We start from the raw sequence: 17,906 nt of genomic DNA, 5'->3' as shown, positions 1-17,906 counted from the left end.
GTGTTACTCTTCTAACTTTTTCAAATTTCTTTTGGCTTTTTGAGATTTCTTACAATTTCACATGAATTTGAGGATCAGCTTTTCTATTTTGGCAAAACAGGCTACTGGAATTTCGGTAGGAATTTTTTAAACATACAATCTTGATTCCCTTATCATTCCTTTTGATTGTATTTTTTAGATGCTTTCTTAGTGATTGTGATGAAGATTATAATTAGCATCCTAAATTGATTACGATTGAGTTTGAATTAATATCAACTTAGCTTCAGTGACATTCAAAAACTCTGCTCCTGGTTGGGCTTGGTGACTCAGCCTGTAATTCCAGCACTTTGGGGCAACAAGGCAAGAGGATTGTATGAACCTTGGGGTTCGAGACCAGCCTGGGCAACTTTTGTGGGACCTCACCTCTACAATAAGTTTAAAAAAAAAATGCCAGACATGGTAGTGCATGCCTGTAGTTCCAGCTGCTTGGAAGACTGAGGCAAAAGGATTGCCTGAGCTCAGCAGGTCGAGGTTGCGGTGACCATGAGTGTGCCACTGCACTCCAGTGTGGGTGACAGAGTGAGACTCCAACTCAAAACAAAAACAAAAACAAAAACAAAATCTCTGCTCCTATATAGCTCAGTCCTTTTCCTTTGTCATTGTCACAAATTACATCTACATCTTTATACATTTTGTGCCTATTAACATAGATTTGTAATTTTTAATGCTTTTGTATTTTAACTCATGTAGGAAATAAAGGGAAACTGTATATCAATAATATAATAATATTGACTTTTATATTTACCTATGTAGTCACCTCTACTGGAGATTGTTGTTTCTTCAAGTGGCTTGGGTTTCTGTTTAGTATTCTTTTATTTCAGCCTGGACTCCCTTTAACATGTTATAGGGCAGTATACTGGCAGCAAACTCCCTAAACATTTCTTTATCTCAGAATGTCTTAATTTTTGTTTCATTTTTGAAAGATGATTTTGCCAGACATAAAATTCCTGTTTCATAGATACTTTCTTTCAGCACTTTATGTATGTCATCTCACTACCTTCTGGCTTCCAGGGTTTCTGATGGGTAATTGACTGTTAATTTTATTGAGGATCACTTGTATGTAATAAATCACTTTTCTCTTGCTTCTTTCAAGATTCTCTAGCTTTGGTTTTCTATAGTTCATGTCTTAGTGTGGATCTCTTTGAATTTATTTTACTTGGAGTTTTTTAGATGTGTAGATTAATGTCCTTTAATACATTTGGGGCATTTTCTACCATTATGTCTTCTTCAAATGTTTTTTCTGTCTTCTTCTGGGACTCCTATTATGTGTACGTTGGTTCACTTGATGGCATTCCATAGGTTCCTTAGACTCTGTTCTTTTTTCTTCATTCTTTTTTTCTTCTTTCTATTTCTCAGACTGGATAATGTCATTGACCTGTCTTCATGTTCGCTGATACTTCTGTCAGCTCAAATTTGTTGTTGAACCCCTCTAGTGATTTTTTCATTTCATTTACTGTGTTTTTCAGATCAAAATTCTGTTTGGTTTCTTTTGATAATTTATATCTCTTTATTATCTTCTCTCTTTGGTAGGACCTCTTTCTTCGGTTTTCTTTCATTTTTTGTCCATGATTTCCATCAGGTCTTTGAACATATTTAAGACAGTTGATTTAAAGTCTTGTCTAAAAAGTCCAGTGTCTGTGTTTTCTCAGAGATAGTTTCCATTCATTCTTCTTTTACCTGTGTGGGCCATACTTTTTTTTCTGTATATGCTTCATAATTGTCCAGACATTTTGAATAATATGATATGCAAAAGAGAAGTAGTAGAAAAGAAAGAAAACAAACAAAAAAAATCTCAAGGTCTTTGTAGATTGGCTATGTTAGGGAACTCCTTCAGTACTTAGTCAGAGCATTTGCAACTCTGCCTTAGCCTTCACTTCCTTCTTGTACTGAGACCAAAGACTAGCCAGAGGTAAAAACATATTCTTCCCAAGTTTTTCTGAGCATGCATATGGCTAACTAGGTTCCCATATATACAGAAACTTTTCAAAGTCCTTTCTCCCTCAAAATCTCACTCCCCAGCTTTTCTGCCAAAACTTTCATCTTGTATGTTATTTGTCTCAACTGTTATTTTTTGTCCTACACAGCAATAGCTTGTTTGCATTTGACTTGTTATTTTGAGGAACATGTGAACACTCTGTCCTGGTAGAGTACCCAGGTAGGTAAAACAAAGAGAGGCCACTTATAGTACTTCAGGGAAATCCCAGTCAGGCCAAAACAAACACAGTTCCTTAGGAATAAGGTCCACTGTGCTCCCTGTCAAACGGATGCCCACAGTGGGAACACAAGTCATCTTTAAGACAGCTGTTGCACTGGGGAGGGAAAATGGAGTTAACTTAAGTTCAAGCCACACAGACATTGTATCTTGTTTCAGTGAAGTTTTTCCTGGTTTACTTTGGTTGCTGTAAACCTTTGAATATTCCAGAGTTCCGATAAGGTTGATACTGACAGGTTTTGAAAAGTTTTTTAGTGTTTGTAAAAAGAGACAGCCCACAGAAGTCCCTACTCCACTGTTTAGACTGATGTGACTTCTTTTTTTTTTTAATAAGCACAGAATGTATTTATTCATAAGATGTCAAAACCAATCATGTACAGTATTATAAGGTAAATAATTTCTGGTTTCCATGCCTCACCTTATAACACACCCCTAGATTATAAATCTCATGGAAGGAACTTTTATCTTACTCATTTTCACGCAGTAAGTTTTACATTTCTTTCTTTCTTTTTTTATTTTAAAGACGTGGGTACATTTCAGGGTTAGGTATGCAAATGTTCATTATGCAGGTACCCTTGCTGATGAGGTGTGCCCCTCCTCTGGCAGTTTCCCTCAACTGCCAATCCTACCTCCACTCCCCTGGCAGTTTTGCATTACTGCCAATCCCTTTCTTATAATATTATGATAATTGTTCAAGGCCCACTTATAAGTGAGAACATATGGTACTCTGTTCTTTGTTTCTGTGATAGATTACTGAGTATGATAGACTAAATCCATCCAAGTTACTGCGAAGTCCATATGTTTGTCCTTCTTTATGGGAGCATAATATTCTATTGTGTATATATACCACATTTTTTTAATCCAGTCCAGCTTCAGTCGGCAGCATGGTTGGTTCCATGTTTTTGCTATTGAGAAAAGAGCTGCAACAAACATGTGTATGCAGGTATCTTTTTGTAGAATGATTTGAATTCCTCTGGGTATATTCCCAATAGGGGGATTGCTGGATCATATGGAAGGTCAGTTTCTAATTCTTTCAGAAACCACCACACTGTCTTCCAAAGAGGTTGCACTGGTTTGCATTCTTACTAGCAGTGTAGAAGTGTTCCTGTTTCTCTGCATCCGCACCAGGATCTGTTGCTGTGTGTTTTATTAATGATGGCCATTCTTACTGGGATTAAGTGGTATCTCAGTGTGGTTTTGATTTGCACTTCTCTGATGATTAGTGAGTCTGAGCACTTTTTCATGTGTCTGTTGGCTGCCTGTATATCTTCTTTTGAAAAGTATCTGTTCTTGTCTTTTGCCCACTTTTTAATAGGGCTGTTTGTTTTTTTCTTTCTGCACTTTTGAGTTCCTTGTAGATCCTAGATGTTAGGCCTTTGTCAGATATACAGTTGGCAAATATTTGTTCCCATTCTGTGGGTTGTCTCCCCGCTCTCTTGATGGTTTCTTTTGCTTTGCAGAAGCTTGTCAGTTTGATGAGGTCCCACTTGTCTATCTTATTTCTTATGGCCTGGGCACTTAGGGTTTTCATCAGGAATTGGTTGCCTGTTCCAATTTCCATAAGGGTGTCTCCTACATTTTCTAAGATTCTTAGAGTTTGAGGTTTTTACGTTTAGGTCTTTGATCAATTTAGAGTTAATTTTTGTGTATGGTGATAGGTAGGGTCCTGTTTCAGTCTTCTGCATGTGATCAGCCAGTTTTCCTAGCACCATTACTGAATAGGTTCTCCTCTCCTCAGTGGTTGTTATTGGAGGCTTTGTCAAAGATAAGTTGGTTGGGAAATTGAGGCTTTGCTTCTGGAATCTCTGTCCTGTTCCATTGGTCTATGTGCCTGTACTAGTACCAATACCAGACTGTTTTGATTATTGTAACCTTATAGTAAAGTTTGAAGTCTGGAAATGTGATACCTCCTGCTTAGTTTCTTTTGCTGCAGATTGTTTTGACTATTGTGATCATTTATGTTTCCATATGAATTTCTGTATTGTCATTTCCAGGTCTGAGAAGAATGATGTTGGTAACTTAATGGGTATTGCATTGAATCTGTAGATTGCCTTTGGTAGCATGAACATCTTAACAATGTTTATTCTTCCTGTCAATGAGCACGGATTATTTTTCCATTTGTTTGTGTCTTCATGGATTTCTTTGAACAGTGTTTTGTAGTTCTCATTATAAAGGTCTTTCACTTCTCTGCTTAGGAAGATGCCAAGGTATTTAAAATTTTTTGTGGCTATTGTGAATGGGATTGTGCTTTTAATTTTGTTCTCTGCCTGCTTGTTGTTGGTGTATAAGAATGCAACTGTCTTTTTCACATTTATTTTGTACCCCGAGACTTTGCCAAAGTCTTTTATCAGCGCAAGCAGGTTTTTGACAGATTCTTTTGGATTTTCAAGGTATAGGATCATATCATCAGCAAAGAGGGATGACTTGACTTCCTCTTTTCCTATTTGGATACCCCAGATTTCCTTCTCTTGTCTAATTTCCCTAGCTAGGACTTGCAACACAATGTTGAACAAGAGGGGTGAGATTGGGCAGCCTTGTCTTGTTCCAGTTTTCAGGGGAATGTTTCCAGTTTCTGTCCATTTAGCTGTGGGCTTATCATAGGTGGCACTTATTATTTTGAGGTATGTTCCCTCTCCACCTAGTTGTTTGAGGGTTTTTATCAAGGAGCGATGCTGGATTTTATCAAAAGCTTTTTCTGCATCTAATAAGATAATCATTTGTTTCTTGTTTTTACATCTGTTGATGTATTTAATTACATTTATGGTCTTGCGAATGTTGAACTAGCCCTGCATCCTGGGGATGAAGCCTACTGGATCATGGTAGATGATTTTTTTTTTTTTGAGTTGGAGTCTCACTCTGTTGCCCAGACTGGAGTGCAGTGGCCACTCCCGGCCACTGCAGCCTCGACCTGCTGGGCTCCGGCTGTCCTTCAGCCTCAGCCTTCCAAGTAGCTGGAACTACAGGTGCACGCTACCACGCCCGGCTGATTTTTTTTTTTTAATTTATTGTAGAGATGAGGTCTCACCACGTTGCCCAGGCAGGTCTCGAACCCGCGGGCTCAGGCAGTCCACTCACCTCAGCCTCCCAAAGGCGTGGGATTATAGGCTGAGCCACCGAGCCCGGTTGTGGTGGATGATTTTTGAGATGTGTTTTTGGATCTGATTTGCTAGAATCTTGTTGAGGTGTTTTGCGTCTATGTTCATAAGGGATATTGACCTGTAGTTCTCTTTTTTGGTTGGGTCTTTACCCAGTTTGGGTATCAGTGTGAAATTAGCTTTGTAAAATGATTGGGGGAGAATTCCATCTTTCTCAATTGCCTGGAATTCTTTCAATAGGATTGGTATCAGATCCTCCTTTATGTTTTGTAGAATTCTGCTGGAAAGCCATCCAGTCCGGGCTTTTTTTTTTTTTGTAGGTACTTTTCTTATGATAGAATCAATTTCCTGGGTTGTTATTGGTCTATTTAGGTTCTTGGTGTCTTCTTGTTTCGACCTTGGGAAGTTGTGTAATGTCAGAAAGTCCTCCATTTCATATTGGTTATCCTGTTTGTTTCCATATAGGTGTGCATAGTAATCTCTGATAATCTTTTGTATTTCTTCGGGGTCAGTTGTGATTTGATCTTTTGTGTTTCTGATTGTGTTTATTTGGGCTTTTTTTTCTCTTTTTCTTGGTCATTCTGGCTAGGGATTCATCAATCTTGTTAATTATTTCAATGAACCAGCTTTTTGTTTTGTTGATGTTTTTTAGGATATTTTTGTCTTCTATGTCCCATATTTGGCCTCTTATTTTGGTGATCTGAATTCTTCTGCTAAAGTTAGGGTCTTGGTAGTCTTGTCTTTCTTGCTCCCTTAGGTGATCTGTTAGGCTGTCAACTTGTGATCTTTCCATTCTCTTGATGTGTGCTTGTAGAGATATAAATTCGCCTCTTAGAACTGGTTTCAGGGCATCCCAGAGATTTTGGTAAGATGTTTATTCATTTTCATTTGTTTCCAGGAATCTTTTAGTTTCTACTTTGATTTCAGTGTTGACCCAGTAGTTGTTCAGCGTCATGCTGTTTAGTGTCCATGTCTTTGTGGGCTTTGGGGGAATTTTGTTGTTGTTGATATTTTTTTTTATTCCACCGTGATCTGAGAAGGTACATGGCAATATTTCAACCTTATGGAATTTGTTTATGCTTGATTTATGGCCAAGGTTGTAATTGATCTTGGAGTATATTCCATGTGGTGATAAGTAGAATGTATATTCTGTGGTTTCTGGGTGGAATAATCTGTAGGTATCTATTAAGTCCATTTGGTCGAGTTTCAAGTTTAGGTTCTTTATTTCCTTATTGATTTTTTTTGCCTCAGTGATCTTTCTAGGGCTGTTAGTGGGGTATCAAGTCCCCTGCTATAATAGTGTTAGAGTCAGTATCTTTTTTTAGTTTACTTAGTAGTTGCTTTAAAAATGCTGGTGCTCCTGTGTTGGGTGCACATTTGTTTAGGATGGATATTTCTTGTTGGTGGATTGAACCTTTTATATTATGTAGTGTCCTTTTGTACCTTTTTAAAATTTTGATAGCTTAAAGGTTGTTTTGTCTGATGCTAAGATGGCGACTCCTGCCTCATTTTTTGCTCCATTTACCTGGAAACTTGTTTTCCATCTTTTAACTTTGAATCTGTGTGTGTCCCTTGTGATGAGATGAATTTTATTTGCTGGATGCAGCAAATACTTGGGTCATGATTTCTTATTCAGTTTTCCATTCTTGTCTTTTCAGTGGTACATTTAGTCCATTCACATTCAAGCTGATTATTGAAATGTGATTGTTTATCCCTGTCATGAGGTTCTCATTAAGTTTTTGTTTGTTTGCTTGTTTTCTTTATGCTTTGGGGTTGATTTATGTGTGTGTCTTCAAATTTGTTGTTGCGCTGTATTCTCTGTTGATTTTGTGCTCTGTTGTTCTCTTGGGAAGTGTGTGGTCAACCTTTTTTTTTCTTTCTTCTGTGCTTTTAAGTGCCTCCTGTAGAGCTGGCCTGGAGGCCGCATCATCTCTTAGGGATTGGATGCCTGGGAAGGATTTTAATTCTCCGCCACTGATGAAGTTGAGCTTGGCTGGGTAGGAAATTCTTGGTTGAAATTTTTTTATCTTTGAGGACTTTGAATATTGAACTGCAGTCCTTTTTTGCTTATGGTGTTTCTCCTGATAGGTTTGCTGCTATTTTGATTGGTTTTCCCCGGTAGGAAGTCTGACCTTTCTCTCTTGCTGCCTTTAGTATTTTTTTCTTTTGTGCTTACTTTTTGCAGGCGAATTACTATGTGTCTAGGGGTTGGTCTTCTCATTTGATGTCTTGTAAGGGTTCTCTGTATCTCTTGTGTTTGGCTGGTCACATCTCTGGTGAGACGGGGAAAGTTTTCTTGGATTACTTCCTGGAATACTTGCTCCAAGGTGTTCTCCTTTTCTCTTTCTTCTTCTGAGACACCAATCAGGCGTACGTTTGGCCTCTTGATATAATCATACATATCTTGTAGGCTTTGTTCTTTCATTCTGAGTTTTCTTTCTATATTTTTTACAGATCAGGTTAATTCTATGTTCTGGTCTTCAAGTTCTGAGAGTCTTTCTGTGGCTAGATTAATTCTGCTTTCCATGCTTGTCGTCTTGTTATTTATTTCCAGGATAAAATTTTTTATTGCCAAAATCTCTGTTGCAAGTTCTTTCAGTGTTGCATCTTGTCTTTCTTGAGTCTTATTCACTCTTTACATCCGTTCCTAATCCCTGTCGTATTCTGGGTCCAGTCATGGTGACTTCCATTGTTTGGGCTCTGAGGTCTGATTTTTTTTGGGGGGAGTTTTCTCTTTGTTACACTTGAAATTACCTGTGATCTTCCTTTGGTTTTTCCTCAGTGACAGATTGCTTGCTTTTTCTCTTTAGTTCTGTTATTCAGTGTCAGTGGAAGAGGCTTTCCCTTCTGATATTTGCTTGACCATCTATTCTTCCCTGACCCAAGCTCTGGATTTGTTCTATTTTGAAATAGGACTGTCTCTTGTAGTTTTGAAAGTTGAATAAGGTAGGGGATGGGAGCTAGGATTCAGAAGTTTGTAATTACTTGCAAATTGCAATGCTCACTGATTGTGGTTTGTGTTCCCTGAGACCCACTCCCCACCACCTCTCTATATAACGATGCAATGGGTACGTGTGTGTACCCCAAGTCCAAGATACAGTGACAGCAATGAGGAGCACAGAGAAAAATAGAATGAAATAAGATGGACAATAATTTAAAAAAAAGAAAAGGAAAAAAAACACAGAACAATGAAAGCAGAAACCAAAGTAGAAAACATTTGAACATTCACACATACAGATATACATACACACACCCCAAAACAAACTAGAATAACAACAAAGTGAAACAAAACAAACAACAAGAAAAAAAACCAGGTAAACACACATACACACACACACACACACACACACACACACACACACACACACACACACACACACACACACATCTAGCACACAATGAATGGAGAAGATGAAACAGAAAGACTGGAAAAACAACAACAAAAGGAATTCAGATTGAACCCTCACACATATATTGACACACACCTTAAACTAAAAAAAGTAAAAGTAAAGAAAGAGAAGAACAAAAGAGCAAAAACAAACCAACAACAACAGCAAAAAAACCCCTGAAAGATTAACACTCTTTTATTCACATACACAAATAAACAGAAAACAAAAAACAAAAGAAGAAAGGAAAAAAGGGGGGGATGCAGATCAAGCCCTTACATATACATTCTTGCACAAAGGAACAATATTTTAAAAATAGGTGAACTAACAAACAGGTAAAAAAAAATTTTTAGATTTAAAAAAAAAAAAAAAAAAAAAAAGGAAAAAAACCCTGCCCTCTTGTGGCAGGCTCTGTAATTCTTCCTCTCTCCTGCAGAGCTTCCACCTTTCATTCTCTCCCCAGTGTCCAGAGCAGGGAAGGAGGAGAGGAGCATTGGGGGTGGGTGGGGCTGCAGTCCTCCCCTCCCACTCTTGTATGGTCAGGGAGAGGGAGCTCTCCTTCCGTGGGCAGGTGCAGGATTGTTTCTTCCCCAGGTATGTACACATGGCGGGTGGGAGAAGTACCCCAGCCAGTCCTGTCCTGGATTGGAGTTCTCCGTTACCACTGACGACCAGGCTCCACCTGGGTTTGTCCCTCTCAGTCAAGGCCCAGCTGTGTGAGTCTGACATTCAGAGGATTGCTAAGAAGGAGGGAATTGGGGTCAGCCCCAGACTCACCACTGATCTCTTTGGAGTTCTTCCTGGTCCTTTTCTGGCCACACCCTTTGTCCCATGGCTGGATCAGGTAGGGGGTGGGCGCCTGGGACTCAGCCCTCGTCAGGCCCCTCCGAAGTTTGTGCTTCCGGATGTTCCCTCTGGGTCACGATCAACCCCTGAGTAGTTGGTACCCCCCAGTCCCGGAGATCGGGTCTGCCTCCACGATGAGCAAGTTGGAACATTTTCCTACCCCACCTTCGAGATGGTGGTGGAGTTCCTCTCTTGTCCTTTCCAGTGGGACTCTGCCTCTGGGCTCCCTCCGCAGCCCCTGCTACCAGTGTCTGGCCAGGTGCTGAAGTGGTGAGGTAAAGTCTGGAGCCGGCAGTCTCTTCCTGCCACTTCTTTGCAGGAAAGCTTCTGTCCATTAAAAAAAAAATGGCACCGGGCTTCTTTGACCTGGGAAACACCAGGGACCAAGCCGAGAAACTGCACCAGCTGCTGCACCAAGAAGGCTCTGACCACTTGCTGACGAGCCCCTACTTAGTCAGTCTCTCCTCGCATTTTCTTCCCAGGAAGAGTTTTGTTGATTTAAAAACAAAAACGGCACTTGGCCTCTGCATCCTGGGAATCACTAGGGTCCAAGCCAAGCAGCTGCGGCACCAGCTGCTGCACTAGAGAGACCTGGCCGCCAGCCCCCTGGCCCTCACTCAGTTAGTCACTCACAAGTCCTCTCCCTCACCAGCACATACACAAAATCTTCCATCCATTCACTCATTTACACCGGGACTCACATAGTCCAGCTGACTTGACTGCTTCTTCCCGACCTATCCACTTATGTTAGTTCTTCTATCGTCAATTCATTTGAGAGAGGTACAATTAATTAGTGATAAAACACCTGGATATTCATAAGCAAACAAATGAACTTTGACCCATACCTTGTTGTATATGTAAAAATGAACTTAGAAGATGTCATAAGCCTAAATGTAAAACATAAAACCATAAAATTTCTAGTAGAAAACCTTTGTGCTCTTGAAGATTTATTAGATATGACACCAAAAGCATCATTCATAAAAGCAAATATTGGTAAATTGAACCTTACAGAAATTTAAAACTTCTGTGTTTTAGAAGACTCGGCTAAGATAATGAAAAGTCAAGCCACAGACTAGAAGAAAACATTTGCAAATTACATATTTGACAAAGAACATGGTTTCAGAATACTTAAAGAACTTTCAATACTCAGTAATAAGAAAACCCAATAAGAATGAGGCAAGGATTTACACAGATACATTATCTTAGAAGATAGATAGGTGGACAAATAAGCAAACAAAAACATCCTCAACATCGTTAGTCATTAGGAAAATGAAAATTAAAACTAAAATAAAATTGTATACCCTTTAGAATGGCTAAAATGAAAAAGACTGACTATTTCAAGTGATGACGGAGGTATGGAGCAACTGGAGCGCTGATGTACTGCTCATATTTTAAGAAGCAGTTGGCACCTTCTTAAAAAGTTAAATATACACCTACCATGCAATCTAGCCATTTCATGCCTTGATATTTGTCCAAGAGGAATAAAAGCATGTATCCAACAAAGACTTGTACACATATACTTGATTTGTGATAGCCCCAACCTGTAAATGACTTAAATGCCCATCTACCTGTGAATGAATAGACAAATTATAGTGTCCATTCAGTCAAAACTCTTCAGTAGTAAAAAAGAGAATAAATTTTTGATACATGCAAAATCTTGATTGAATTCTAAAATAATTGATATGTCATTTTTGAAAAAGAGTACATAGTGTTTGATTTCAGTTGCATACAATTTTAGAAAACGAAATTTATAAAATGAAAATTATAGTGCAGAAGGCACATGGCCCCAGTCACTGAGCCGCCTCTGAGGCCTCAGCAGCCTCCCCCTTGAGCCCCCTCGCTTTGATGCTTCGTCCCCCCACCCACCTTCTCTCACTGCCATCTTCCACAGGCCGTTTCTACCGAGGAAAAGGAATCGTATCGTATGTTCGCTATCCAGAACCTCCACTCATTCGATCCCTTTGCTGATTCAAGTAAGGGTGATTACCTGCTTTCTGCTGGCACTGAGGATTATATATCCATATAAGAATTCAACAGACAAAGGGCAGGAAGACCCTTACTACTCTCTGAGGGATCGCTGATGATTATGATAAAAAGAAACTAGTAAAGGCATTTAAGAAGAAATTAGCCTGCAGTGGTACTGTAATTGAGCATTCAGAATATGAAAAAGTAATTCAGCTACAGGGTGACCAGCACAAGAACATAGCCAATTCCTCGTAGAGATTGGACTAAGGACGATCAGCTGAAGGTTCAGTTGAAGGTTCATAGGGTTTAAGTGCTTGTGGCTCATTGAAACTTAAGTGAGGATTTCCTTGCAACGAGTAGAATTTCCCTTCTGCCCTTTGTCACAAGTTTAAAAACCTCACAGCTTGTATAATGTAACCATTTGTGGTCTGCTTTTAACTTGGACTGGTGTACTCTTTAATGCAGTAAACTGAAAAGAGCCATGCTGTCTAGTCTGAAAGTCCCTCATCTGAACAGGGATCAAGTGGTGGGTGCCTGGCAGAGTCAAACTTGAAACAAAGCAATAGCATGATGTTTCAACCAAGCCCAGAGCCCTAAGATCACAGACAGCTGTGTCTGGCCGGAAGCTTTCCCTCTGCAGAGTTCCCTGCCCTGAAAGAATGTCACCACCAGACAAGCCTTGGCGAACCTGAGAGGAGAGGATGGAGTGAGGCTATGCCCCAAGAAGGAGCCTTTGGCTGTGAAAAAAAGATGCCTGGCCTCTCCATCCTAACCAGGCAGGCAGAGCTCAGAGTGGCTCCCTAACCTCCAACAGGGTGATAGCATGTCTGCCTTGCCACAAAGATCTTTCTGACCAGACATATCCAGCTGAGAGATGTCCAAACACCAGAATGTGAGGCCAGCCTTCTCTCAGTTAAACGTTTGACGAGGGAACAGACCTGAAACTGATGTGTGGGTCAGGTAGCTAGCTGTGGAGCTTGCAAAGCAACAGCTGCCCGATGCTGTGTGAAGTAACAGACTGGTTTTTGGATTTTTTTTTTCCCTTTAGTTTTAATGTTATGTGTAATGTATTTAAACACTTATTTAAATAAAACTTGTTTTCAGGAAAAAAAAGAAGGCACATGAATGGTTGTCTAGAGGTAGAGGCAGGAGGGAGGGACTACTAAGGGATATCAGAAAACTTTTCGTGGTGATGGAGAAGTTCCTATTTTATTTTAGTAATGGGTTCACGGGTACATGTATATGTCAGATTGTATTGAATTGTATACTTTAAATATGTGCATTTTATTGTATATCAATTATACTTCAGTAAAGCCATTTTTTAAATATTAAAGGAGATTAATTTAAGAGGGCTAATCCTATATCCAGCTGAGCTACTGAAGAGATCACAAAAATAAGGACTAAGTAAAGACCACTGGAATGGTAATCAGTTACATTAGTTTTTCAGGAAAAAAACAGTACAAGATATTAAAGAATCAGAATAGGACACTCATTCAAAAATATCATCAGTTTTAAAAGTGAATCTTTTGGCATTATTAATTTGAAAGAGGTGTTTTGTGCATTTATTTCTGCTTTTACTAGCACAAGCATTAAGTTTATGTTAGCGTTTGTACTTTATAGGTTATATGCTTAATATCTCTCTTATTTTAGTTAGATATTTTTATTTAATTTTTAATTTTTTTTCTCTACAGAAGGTTTGAAGTCTCAAGTTGCCCGCCACAGTCTAAACTACATACAGGAAATTGGAAATGGCTGGTTTGGAAAGGTAAGATGTTCTTCACTTTTAGTTTTCCTCTTCCTAATCATAAAGTAAAGGCTAATTGAAGGATTCTTTCGTGTGATATCCACCTTCTCTGTAGACACTGTGACACTATTTGAGTTTCCCCAGTGCCCCAACAACTACATGGGAGTGTGAACTTCTGCATTCCTGGGTGTGTAATTTTTTCCAAGAAGATTATGTTAGTCCATTCGGGCTGCTGGAACAGAGTACCATAAACTGGGTAGCTTATAAACAAAGGAAGTTTATTTCTTACAATTCTGGAGTCTGGGGAGTCCAAGATCAATTCGCTGGCTGATTCAGCATCTGACTCCTTCCTGCTCTGTACTCACATGGTCGAAGGCGTGAGGCAGCTCTCTGAAGCTTCTTTTATAAGGATGCTAGTCCCATTCCCTCCCAAAGGGCCACCTCCTAAGAATCCCATTACTGATTACACAGTGTCAACATAGGAGTTTAGGGAGGACACAAACATTCGGACCATAGCAAAGTCCTTGTTGTTTTTAATGTATCAGAGACTTTTCTAGTTGTTGGTATAAGAACAGTAAGAAGATAAAAGAGATCTGGAATTTTAGCAGCATTTTATTCTCTTCAAGTTAAATTGGATTTTTCTCTTCCCCTTTTCTTTCCCTCCCCACTTAGTTATTTTCCTTCTTCCCCTTACAGCACTTAAACCTCTTTAGTAAATACAGAGATTCTTACTATGCTGAAAACCATTGTGAGCAACTTTCTGTATTTTTCAGAGCCTGTCAAGTGACCTATGGTAACAGTGCTTTGTGGATCTTTTTACTGTAGGTGATTCAGAAGGAATAAATTTTCTTCTCTCTCTGTGTTGCCCAGTCTGGAGTAGGGTGGCATGATCATAGCTCACTGCAACCTTGAACTCCTGGGCTCAAGTGATCCTCCTGCCTCAGCCTCCCAAGTAGCTGGGACAGCAGGCATGTGCCACCATGCCCAGTCAATTATTTTTTGAGGAGACAAGGTCTTCTTTTATTGCCCAGGCTGGTCTTGAACTGCTGGCTTTAAGTGACCCTCTTGCCTCAACCTCCTGAAGTGCTAAGATTACAAGCATGAGTCACCACCACTCTTGTCCCAGAAAGAATACTTAAGCAGTCATTGCTACAGTATAGCAATCATTCTCTGTAAAAGGTTCCTAAATGAATAGTGATTGCATCATAAGCAAGGTGCTTAAGTCAGGAAGATGTACTTGCCCTGTAGTCACCCATCTTATGCTGCTTGTCTTTCCATTCAGACTTGTCTGTCCCTTCTGTATCTCTTCCAAACTGTATTAGTTACCAAATCTTCTGAGACACTTAGCAGAACCTGTTATATACCAGGCATTGTTTTTGGTGCTGGGGTATGATGTGGAGGAAGATGGGTAAAAGTCCCTGCCTGTGTGACCTGCTGCAAATTTAGCAGCAGACACTACAGTGCTTAAATTTCTAGTTGGGAGAGTCAGTCAGTAGATGATCAGTTGTAAGTGATGGGCTCAGAGGAGTATAGGGGAGCCAGGGATGTGGGGTTTTGTATGTACCTAGAGACTTTAACTTTGACTCAGAGTGAAATGGGGAAGTCCTCTGGTGGTTAAGAAGTAAGGGGCATAATTGATTTACTTTCTTTAAAGGATCACTCTGGCAGTTGTAGAGGAGAAAGGTGAAAGCAGGGAAATTGTCTAGAAGGCTACTGCAGCCATCCAGGGAGAGGTCCAGGTAAGCTTGGACCTGGATGATAGTAGTGAAGGTGGTGAGAAGTGTTGGGACCCAAGGTAGATGTTCAGATGAGAGCTTGCAGGACTTTGGATGGACTCAGTGTGGAATCTGAGGAAGAGAGATATTAAGGATGACTGCTAAGGGCCTGAACAACTGCAAGAATGGAGCTGCTGTCAACGGAAGTGCAGGAAAGACTACAGGAGAAGCAGCCTGGAGGAGGAAGTCAAAGATCACCTGGTCTACATTAGGTGTGAGATGGCTATTAGGCTAAAAGTACAGGTTCCAAACAGGACACTGGGAATGCAAATGGAGAGTTTGAGAGAGGTTCTGGACCAGAGATAAATATTTGGAAGAACTCTGTTTATAGATGGTACTTAAAGCTGTGAGACTAGATGAAATTATAGAGAATTTCGAAATGGAGATGAGGCAGAGGCATATGAGAAGACTGAACCCCAAGGTCCTGCAGCAGTGAGAGGTCAGCACAATCCAGGAGAACCAGGAAGTAGGGAGAACTCCAGGAAGAGGAGTATTCTGAAAGTCAAGTGAAGAAGGGGTTCCAAGAGGGTTAATTGTAGTAAATGCTGTAGCTTACAAATGGAGTAAGATGAAGACTAGGAGACTTTAGGATTCAGCATCTTGAGTTCCTGGGTGTCCCTGAAAGCAGCCGCTTGGGGGAGTGGTGATGGCCTATCCTTCTGTGAAATGGGTTCAAGAGAGAAAAAGGAGACAGTACATTTAGACAGCTCTCTTGAGTTTTACTCTTAACAAAACAAAGAAATGGAGCTGTTTGGGAACATCCACAGGGCCAAGGAAAGGTTTTTAGATGTTTTTTGTTTTTTGTTTTTTTTTAATAGGATGGGAAGCTATTTCTACATGTTTAAATCCGGGGCAGGAGTGGGGGTGGGTAATTGTGGTAGCAAAAGTTCTTAGCAAGAGGACAGGTGTCATAACGCTTGGAGGGCGTGATCTTAGCAGAAGCAGTTTCACTCTTAAAATGGGAACAAAAGCAAAGGGAGTGGATACAAGTGGATTCTGTGATGTTAAAATGAGGAAGTCCACTTCTGATTGCTAAATTTTCAGTGAATAGGAGACCAGTTTCTCACTTGAAAGAGAGGAATAGAAAGATGCCTTGGAGGTTTGAAACAGGTGAAAAGTGTGAAAGAGCCATCTGGGAAAGTGTATCCACTAGGGAAACTAGGGGGGATGGGCAGTGCTGAGGACACTCAAAATTTAAAATGAAACCAGTCATTATGTTGTGTGTTTTTCTCTACTTCTGGTGTTTTATTATAGGTGGGTAGTTGAATTTAACCAGCTGGGTTTGACTAAGCTGATGTGCCTCAGAGAGGGAGCAAGAGAGTGGTGATAGTGGAGGAGCTGGGAGGCCTAAGCTGTCCAGGAGGGGAGTGAGGACTTGTAGGAGGGGAGGATGGTGGAAAGTGGCACCATGAATGGACTGGTTGGGTTCAAGTGTTGAAGTAAGTGTCCTGGAAATAAAGGGACTGGTGGAGAAAGTGAAGTCAAAATTCAAGGTTTCGGACATAATTATTAACCAGGTGTAGACCCACAGAAGCAGTTGCTGAGATTGTAGAAAAGATGATAGGAAGAAAGTAAAAGAACTGAGAGGCCAAGTGTTGAATGAATTGTCCCCACAGATAGTGAACCCCAAGAATGCCCTTGGGTGGCAGCGGCAAGAGATAAGCTGAGCTGGATTACTGCAGTAGTCTACAGTTGTTCTTCCTCTTTTGCAAAATGGGTACCTTGTGATTGTTGTCCTTATAATGTATGTACAGGCTGGTTTGGAAACAGACATGATTTAGTTAATTATCAGAATTTCTTGTTTTCATTCTTCTGTCCTTATATTCCTGACAAATAGATTGAGCTATCACTCTTATTTCCAGGGCATTAGAATGAGTATGTTTTATAAAAATGTAAAGCACTTTTAAAGTGAAGTCTTTTAGTTTTGATCATTCTCTGATGAAATAAAAACCTTCACTTTATCATCATTTTTATCTTAAATTGGAATGCCTTGACATTATATAATATTAAATATTATATTTAATATTTCTCTTGAAGCTATATGAGGTAGCTCATTCTCATTTTGTATTCTGTTAATTTCAGTGGAATGGTTTTTCTATGTGTTTTGACTGAAGTTTTGGTACAAGATAAAGGTCTGGTATTGGAATACCATGGATTTTTAAGTTTCAGTAAAATGATTGTACATTACCTGTTTGTCAGTTTACTTTCTCATGTGTGTAGCAGACTAAATAATACAATTTTGTTGAAGTATTTTTGAAAAACATTTGAGTCATGTTTGAATTGAATGTATAGATCACTCTTCTGTAAAGTCATATTGATTTTCATGAAACTATAATACATTTTTATATAAATTAATAAATCAAATTTAAATAAATAAGTATTTAAATATATTAAAATAGAAGAGATATTAAAATACATGAAAATATCTGATGAATGGTTTAAAATAGTTATTTTACTGAAGAAAAATATTTGAGTTTTCTAAGCTTTTTATGAGTTAGTATGTAAAATAATAGAAGATCATCTATTTGCTGCTTAATTTGTTTTCCTATATGTGATTTCTTGGTAAATGAGACATCTTTACCATTTTGATGGAAGTGACACAAAAAAATTGTTCTTTCGTTTTAGGTCCTCCTTGGAGAGATTTACACAGGCACTAGTGTAGCAAGAGTAATAGTGAAGGAGTTAAAAGCAAGTGCAAGCCCAAAGGAACAAGATACTTTTTTGAAAAATGGAGAACCCTACTAGTAAGTATACCTTAATATATGTTCTAAAGCATAGTCTGTGGTCTGTTGAAAATCTGATGTTTAAAACTACTTTGGGATTTCTGCCTGCAACATACATGAT

At 39.4% G+C, this 17,906-nt stretch overlaps 1 protein-coding gene and 1 pseudogene across 3 annotated transcripts in view; both read left to right on the top strand.

Moving 5' to 3' along the window:
• LMTK2 (lemur tyrosine kinase 2) overlaps nucleotides 1–17,906 on the top strand; it is a 119,366-nt gene that overhangs the window by 39,728 nt on the left and 61,732 nt on the right. For all 3 annotated transcript variants that reach the window (XM_021706381.1, XM_008072902.1, XM_021706382.1), the window contains 2 exons: nucleotides 13,235–13,308; nucleotides 17,688–17,806. In XM_021706381.1, coding sequence (XP_021562056.1) covers nucleotides 13,235–13,308; nucleotides 17,688–17,806 — 193 coding nt within the window. The remainder of the gene's footprint in view (nucleotides 1–13,234; nucleotides 13,309–17,687; nucleotides 17,807–17,906) is intronic.
• Nucleotides 11,503–11,853, top strand: LOC110594479 (annotated as a pseudogene).

This window comes from Carlito syrichta, unplaced genomic scaffold (assembly GCF_000164805.1).
Source record: "Carlito syrichta isolate Samal-C Ts95f unplaced genomic scaffold, Tarsius_syrichta-2.0.1 Scaffold315497, whole genome shotgun sequence".
Classification (NCBI taxonomy): Eukaryota; Metazoa; Chordata; class Mammalia; order Primates; family Tarsiidae; genus Carlito; species Carlito syrichta.
This window is presented reverse-complemented; position numbering and strand designations above follow the sequence as displayed.